The sequence below is a fragment of the Cyclopterus lumpus genome, chromosome 15 (genome assembly GCF_009769545.1).
Source record: "Cyclopterus lumpus isolate fCycLum1 chromosome 15, fCycLum1.pri, whole genome shotgun sequence".
NCBI classification, from domain to species: Eukaryota; Metazoa; Chordata; class Actinopteri; order Perciformes; family Cyclopteridae; genus Cyclopterus; species Cyclopterus lumpus.
Genome location: NC_046980.1, coordinates 19,958,410 through 19,966,640, shown reverse-complemented (window position 1 = coordinate 19,966,640; position 8,231 = coordinate 19,958,410). Strand labels below are relative to the sequence as shown.

General features: G+C 43.7%; 1 protein-coding gene across 1 annotated transcript; it reads right to left on the bottom strand.

Annotated features, from left to right (window-relative positions):
- Nucleotides 1-1,384: 1,384 nt before the first annotated feature.
- opn3 (opsin 3) lies at nt 1,385-8,023 on the bottom strand. The gene is made up of 4 exons (XM_034552079.1): nt 7,705-8,023; nt 5,455-5,774; nt 2,332-2,583; nt 1,385-1,660 (listed from the first exon to the last, which is right to left on the bottom strand). Exons 1-4 carry the CDS (start codon nt 8,021-8,023, stop codon nt 1,385-1,387), a joined length of 1,167 nt encoding a protein of 388 aa, XP_034407970.1.
- Between the last annotated feature and the right edge of the window lie 208 nt (nt 8,024-8,231).

The following is an 8,231-nucleotide window of genomic DNA, read 5'->3' as shown; positions in this document are numbered from 1 at the left end:
TTGGGAGTTTTTCCTGGTCCGATGTGAGGTCAAAGGTCAGGGATGTTGTATGTGTAGATTGTAAAGCCCTCTGAGGCAAATTTGTAATTTGTGATTTTGGGCTATACAAAATAAACAGAATTGAATTTAATAGAGGCAGACTTTAAACAGTACATGTTGCGTCAAGCTATTTTTAACCCATGAAAACCAGATTTGTATACATTTGTAGGGAAATAAGGACACCAGCGTTGATGCGTTTCATTACGGTCACAGCATTCGGTTGACAGCTCTAAAAACCTGTTTAATTGTGCAGTATCTCTTTAATAACGCATATTTCTGTGGTTCTGACAAACTCCCATTTTTTATATTTACTTTGAAGAACAGCAAGTAACCGAACAAGAGTTTTTTTCCCATCACATAATGTCCCATTTATCTAAACAGTTTAAAAACCAAGACCACTCAGTCCCTCAGTCACACTGATTAAAGGTTTTATCAGCTACGGACATCCATTCATCAAGTCTATTCATAGCCGACAGCCGAGGTGGTTATGAAAGGAGCGTGTCACTGCAGCACACCGAGGTCACACTCTCATCTCCTCTTATCTAATTACACTCCTGTAGTCCCGAAACATATAAATCCACCAAACGTCATTTCACGGTGACTGCTCTCGTCACGCTAGAGATTTTCTATTGAAGTGAGATAAGGTACACAAGCTAGGTAGCTTAAAATAGGATATCTTTATTGAATCCATACACAACAATGTATTATGGTTTATGGCTAAGGCGCTAAGGCTTGTTTTCCATGTTACACCTTTTGCAGTTTGGTACCGAAAAAAAGACATCTGCGATCAATGGATCGACACATGAATGAATTTTGAATCGACACATGTCGATCCAAAATTGGGTCCACAACCGGCTTCTAAAAAAACTCCACACAGTTCCGCAGTTGTGGCATGTTTGACGAATAAGTGTGAAAGGGTTTTGTCAGTTTTTTTGGGGGAGTTTTTCCTGATCCGATGTGAGGTCCTGGGACAGGGATGTCGTATGTGTACAGATTGTAAAGCCCTCGGAGGGAAATTGGTAATTTGTGATTTTGCCCTATACAAAATAAACTGAATTGAATTCTGTAACTAACATATAACTAGTTGTTGACTACATCTTTATCGCAACACATCTAATGTCGATGACGATGTCGTGCTTTCACACGATCTGCTGAGATAAAATACTCTCAGGAAATAGGTTTAGCTGAGGTCTTGGGCTGATGGTTGGAACTAGTTGTACCAGTTAACTGTGTGTAGACACAGAAATGTCCCGGGAGCTTCAGACAAGATTATTTTGGTTTGGTTTGGCATGTTAGGTCCTAAGGCATACTGAGCAGTGGGGCTGAGAAGTCCGCCCCTTGTGGCTCACAACGGCCTCACTTGAAAGACGTTGACCTCTGAGGACTCTCGGGCCTTGGAGGTCACGTCCATGTGGTGGAAGTCATTGCTGGTGATGATGAAGACGATGGAGGAGGAGCTGAAAGTCACCCTCTTCTTGGGCCGGTTTCTGCCACCGCACGTCGCCCTGGACACCACGATCGGTCGGATGGGGCACTGGACAGGAGCCAGGGGGCGCTCTTTGAGGCTGCACTGCAGCCAGGAGAGCCGTGAGCAGAGCAGCTGCAGCAGACAGCGCCGGAACTGTGACAGGGCGAGTTGGAAGAGAAGCACAGGGATGAGTAAGAGGATGAAATAACGCCCGGTCAAACAAACTTAGCCTCTAAGGACGCCAGCAAAACTAAGAAGAGAATAAGAGATCATCTCATTCACACAGCACATATTCAATCTTGGGACACTTAGAGGAAACCTATGATACTATGAGGCAGATCTTATTCTCATTTTGAAATGAAGCTTTTTTTTTTTTTTTGCTATGTCTAAAAAACGAAATATTCAGAATTATTTTGTTTAAAAAACCCCAATAAATGCTCCTAAAAATATATATATATACAAATATAATCCTGGTTTATTCTACTCAAACCGCAAACTGGAGCATCACAAGAGAAGAACCACCCATCATTGATTTCCCCTATAATACTGAGTCCAGCTGTGGTCACTGTTGGGGAAAACGATCGACTAAACACACAGGAAGTGGCCAATCAGAAACGCTCCAGCAGACGTATTCTATTCCAGACGCCGGGAAAACATTGACGGTTGAACCTTTTCCCTCACCTCACCTTCACAAGCGACACAGAGCAAGAATGGGAGCACAGTTTACGGATGTTCCATCGTTTGCAGGTCTTTAAATTGACCTTGAATAGATATAAATAGTTATTGTAAATATATATTATTCACAGAGATTCAGGACTACCAACCTTTCTGCTCATGAAAACGTAGATGAGGGGGTTGTAGGCCGTGCTGGACTTGGCAAAGAACGAGGGGATGATGGCCACTGTGGGAGAGACCATGTTCTTCCTGCCAAAGGCCTCCAACATGGACACCACGGCGTAGGGCGTCCAACACAACAAGAAGCAGGAGATCATCAGTAAAAACATGACGGACAACTTCTTCTCGTACCGCAAGATCTTGATGATATGAACCGTCTGGAGGTCCTGGATGGAGCACAGCTACAAGAAACGGGGGAGAATAAGATGCTTTCATGAGCGGGGGTGTTGGTCTAACAATTGGACAGGTGGTTTTGTGACCAGATGGTTGCTGGGAAAATGAGGAAGGGTGGGAGACAGGTAGGCCCTCCATTGCTAACATTATTTTGGTAGGATAGATGTTTTCTCATCTTCTTTCCTGTCCTGTTAATGATCTTGTGACACCTCCGATTTATCTTGTGACCCCTTCCGTTGGGAACAACTGACTTAGATGACCTTCAATGCATTTGGGTCCTATGCTACTTTTCTTTCAAAAGTTTTTTTTACTGCGGCCAAATTGTGAATTTTGCACTGTGAGTTGGAACAAAAAAACATAGCAGGCTATAAACACGTTTATTTCTGCAGTAAAGTTGGGGTTTGCCTTGCTTTTGGACTCATCCTCAGGTGGCCTGAATTTGAGGAAGTGCAGTTTTGTTTTTGTCACTTCTGTGAAGCACCCTAAACAGACAATACTACTGAACAGGAACTAGAACAAATGTCCTTGTTATCTTTGAAATGTGCACATTATCGAACCACAACAGAAATCAGAGAGACTCTGTCTCCTCTCTTTGCATGTGGGTGGAAGTAACAATACATAGTGTCACTTTAAATCCTTCATAAAAAGCAGCTTTAGCAAAACAGAGACACCTGGCATGGAGAATGTTTCTATTGAAGAGCATAAAACTGCTTTATCGTCTTCTCTATAACTCATGATTACCATACTTGGTGACATTGCAATGCCTCAATAAATAGACCTGTGTCTGATGACACCATACAGTTAAAGTGGTGAGCAGTTTCTAGACTCCCTCAAGACCTCTAATGGAATCACTGCGAGCGTCTATTTCTATTCATGAATTCAAAAGGTCTGCAGTTATTTATGTTCCTCCTGTTAATGGTTCTTGTTCTACAGTTTTCCAGCTTTTCAGATGCCTGGAGTGAGATTTTCTGGCTTTGACAGAGCAGGCCAACTGCTATATATGAAGCCAAAAATACTCTGTCAGGTTCAGATCACTTCTCTTTGAGGATTTTCAGAGCATCTCCCAAAAACGCTGTGATGTGCAATGTGTCCTGCCAGGCCTCTGAGGTGTCCAGGGAGTCACACCTCCAAAGTTGTGAATATGAAAGGAAGGGAAGATAGCGACTGTACCAAGCGTTGATGCAGTAGGACATCTGGGTCATTTGATACAAATTGAGAATGTTTTTTTCATTTACATGTTTCCATACTTACTATCCTGTTCAAATGTGTTTGTGGCAATCTGATCGAAGGTACTCACAGTTGAAGATGATATGGGCACGAACGGATTAGAGAATCTTGGGGCTTCCCAATTTCTACGGAACACACAATTTCTACAGGGCCACACTTTCTACAGGGCTCTGTGGCTCAGTGGTGAGCAGTTGAACCGCTAACTAGATAGCGTCTCGCTGTGATCAGGGCCGAAGAGATGAAAGCAGCTGTCCACAGAAAAGCAAAATAATTCTGGCATTTGAAACATCAGTTGATGTGGTCCACTGAAAGCAGTTGAATTGTCGGTAAAAGAGAAAAGATGAAAGCATGTGAAATGTCTGTTGGCATGTAGCTATGTGGTGAAGGAAAGTTCGACTGAAATGGAGGCTCTGAAGACAGTACATGTGGATCTGAAAGTTGTTGGAGAATAACAATCATTAATGATTTGATCATAAATATAACCCTTTTAAACACAGGCTGCATATGTAATGACAAGCAACTCAAAAGGACCCAGATGGAGTCATAACTAGGGTTGCAAAATTCCGGGAATATTCAAAGTTGGAAACTTTCCACGGGAATTAATGGGAATAAACGAGAATTAACAGGGAATTTGGGGGTAATTTAACTGTATTTACCTTGTCATAAGCAGACATGCATGCACACATTTATAATACAACTTTTAAAAATGACATTGTAAACATTTTGTGAGTAAAACTTTATTCTTTCATCTAACAACAAAAACACACGTTGAATAAATAAGGTGTATTCCCTATGATCACCACCCCCCAACCCAACATTTTTTTCCCTGAATCCTTTCAGGTGTAAATGCGTCCTCCTCACTGTTGTAAAAAGTTAGTCTACTGTATACAAATAAACCTGGTATTAAAATGAACATGGCTTCAGTTTTACCAAGTAATCAATATGCTAGGTAATGACAAACAGTGTTGGGAAAGTTCACTTTCTACATGAACTAGTTTAGTTCATAGTTCACAAATTTAAAAATGAACTAGTTCAGTTCATAATTCATAATTCAAAATGTTGAACTAAGTTCACAGCTCCAAAAAATGAACTAGTTCAGTTATTTTTTTCAATATGTTGCGAGCTATAATTGAAATCTCTATCTGTCTGCAATACCGCTCTTGGCCTCTACGCCACTCGGCGCTCTCACACTTGCCAGGCATAGGGCTGAAACGTTCAGACGCAACACTGATGACAAAGACGTTCAAAAACAACAGAACGTTTTATGTTTACGTTTATGTTTCTGGCAGACAATGTTCCCAACCAGCTGCATTCAGGGTCGAGCTGAGCTAGGCGTGCATAGTCTTGTTCTCAACTACATTTAAGTTCCCTGTTATATGTTTTTGCAAAAAAACTTTTTTTTTCTTCAAAATTCCCATGGAAACTTTCCGGAAATTTACCGGAAACTTTCCGCCCTTTTGCAACCCTAGTCATAACTATTAGTGGAGGAGGAGCACAATCGTCACTTTCTACAGTAATCTTTAATGTTTCCTTCACAGATTTTGGTTGAAGGTTTTGGATCAGCGATCCACCATTTACAATTAATTCACTTTGTTTATTCTATCTTATACATTATTTATAAAATATGCAAACAACTCAAAAGCATGACCTACCATTTGCACCGTGTAGAGGATGTTCCCATAGCAGTAGATCATGATGCCCACGGGCACAAAGAAACAGGCCAGGAGGAAGAGGAGGATGAAGGAGGCGTCGTTCGGGTCCTTTGATGCCCAGTCCAGGGAGCAGCCCAGCCGGTGGATCTCCAGTGTGTAGCGGTTCCACCCGAGCAGAGGAGCGCCCGTCCAGGCCAGGGAGTACAGCCAAATATGGCCAATGGCCCGCCACGCCCAGGGGAAGTCCACAACCTGGGCGTGGACCACCCGGATGTAGCGCTCATAGGACAGGGCCGCCAGAGTCATGATGGAGACGATGCCTGGCAGGAGAAGGAGAGGGGGGGTGGGAGAGACACCCGTGCTGAGTAATGCAGAATGCTCGCTGCAGGATCTGGGTCAGTGGATACTCAGCGTCTCCTTGGACGGAATGAGTTTCATTGCTCTGTGCACACAGATGTCCGAGCATCTTGGTGCTGAACAACACATTCAAGTGTTCTTTTATGAATCCTTGAAAACTCACACCCATGATATCTATACAATTACATACTCCAATGTCCTTTTTAGCCTCTGTCTGTAATGTCATCTCCTGATTAATGGGAGGAACAGAGGGAAAGCATCAATGTCAAAAAGTACAAACACACACTGTATTCGGTGACTTGTTTCAGATTGTGCACTCAGCTTGAGCCCCAGCTACCCAGCTAGAGTTTCAGAGAGCAGGACGGACGAGCATTGACAGAGCTGCCAGGGTTTATTGTTGTGGCCCCTGTGTGTTTTGGGGTTAAGTGTTATGCCTAAGGACACATCGACATGGGCTGGCAGAGCTGGGGATCGAACTGCCGATCCTCTGATTGAGCCACAGTCGCAGCTTTGTGTAAATGGTAAATAGTCTTCTGACCACTCAAAGCGCTTTAACACTACATGACATCATTCACCCATTCACACCCATTCATACACTGATGGGAGGAGCCACTTGCACGTCAGGACTTACTAATATTCACACAGATTCACACAAACCGTAGGCACAGCTATGGGAGCAATTTTGGGGTGAAGTGTTATGCCTAAGGTTGCTGACAAATTCGTCTTTTTCCCCAAACTTGTGATGTTCGCGCCATTGGCTGACTACATGACCTTGGGGTTTCACGTGTAAAAAAATGTCACTCGGTACATATGGGCAACTTCTGTGCTGTGAATGGAGGAGCAGGGGAGTTCTACCGATGTGGGGTCACTGTCTGATTTAAATCTCCATCACCTTCTGGGCCAAAGCAGCACACAAGACGCCACATCCTTTCTGCTCATTGTCGTTTCCATGATGAAGGGAGACATCCCCACGTCCTCAACACAGACATCAACTTTTAGCGGAAGTAAACACCTACTTCACACACTTTTTGATGTGAAAATATCACCAGTGGCATATTTGCATGAAGCAGAACCAACAGAGTTGGTGCTGAAGCTGAAGCCAGCCTGCTGTGGCGGAATGACAGAGGGGGGCAGACGTGTGCTTCAGAACATGTGCAAAAAGAAGCCAATGTCAATTAGAGAACAACAGGACAACTGATGGAGAGGGCGACCGTCCACCACATCTCTGTGCTCGGTTTGTTGATGAGCAGGCAAAAGCTTGAGCGTTTGTCGCTCTAATGAGCTCATTAGCGCACAGCCATCCTCCCCTGGATCCCTACAGGGGAGGGACCTGGACGGTGACCCTTCTCACTTCCCTGCTGAACACGGCTGTGCTGCTAATAAATGGACAATCACATCACAGTGAAGTGGAAGCTGTAAAAGCGCAATGCTGCACAATGTGCTCATTTTACATAAAAACATCACATACAGTCAGAGAACATTTAGTATTTGATTGGAGCGGATTCAGGGTCGTTTGATTTTACTGCAGCTCACCACTGACTAAAGGGTCAGTAAACTGTATTTTAACCGTCCATAAGCTGAGAGAGAAAAAAAGGTGTTCCCATTTAAAAATGGTGTTTATCTGTTCCTTATATTAACACGTTTTATAGAATTATTTCATGATTTACATATTGATCTGTACTGTGGATGAGCTCATCTCTGCCTCCCAACTAATAACATGATATCAGACTGCGTTTGCTCATTTACTGAATTGTGTCAGAATATTATTTATTTAATATTAATATGTGCCATGAGTAAGGAACGAGATATGGATAGACAGTTTGATACATTTGAACTATTTTAGTCAAATGTTTATCTGACAATATTGATGAATGTGTGTCATATCTCTCTCACCAAATAAGCTGTTGCTGAAGCCGTCCCAGATGCATGTCGCCCGGCTCCAAGTCCAGCCGCCGTTGACGCACGAAGCAAAGGTAAAGTTTATTCCGATGACCGAAACCAGCAGATCACTCAAACTTATGTTGACCAGTAACAAATTGGTGGGCGTCCTCAGCCTCTTGAATTTGCAGTAGAGTATGATGACAACCACGTTGTTGCAAAAGCCGAACACTCCAATGGTCCCGATGGCAAAGGCGAGAAGTTTGTAGGTGCCGAGTGCAAATACATCATGTTCCGCAGCTCTCTCCGCTACGGTTTCGTTGGCTGGATTCATTGCGTGGAGGCGAACTTGGTGCCCAGCATGTTGCTGCGCGCGGTGTGCTGAGACGCGCGTCCTGTACACGAGACACCGTTGGTGTCCACGCCGCGCTCCTCCACGCTCTCCCCGCGCCGCCAGTTCAAAAACCCAACCTGAGACTGCTGTTTCGCTGGATCTGGGTCAGTGTGCGACTGTCACACCGGACAGATAGCAAACGTTGCAC

What these genes read in the sequence shown, in the direction of transcription:
- opn3 (XM_034552079.1), bottom strand. Translation starts at nt 8,023, where the DNA reads ATGAATCCAGCCAACGAAACCGTAGCGGAGAGAGCTGCGGAACATGAT. An exon ending in CTTCAGCAACAGCTTATTTG is followed by an intron (nt 5,775 to 7,704) that starts GTGAGAGAGATA and finishes TTCTCCTGCCAG; the next exon opens with GCATCGTCTCCATCATGACT. An exon ending in ACGTTTTCATGAGCAGAAAG is followed by an intron (nt 1,661 to 2,331) that starts GTTGGTAGTCCT and finishes GCCCTGTCACAG; the next exon opens with TTCCGGCGCTGTCTGCTGCA.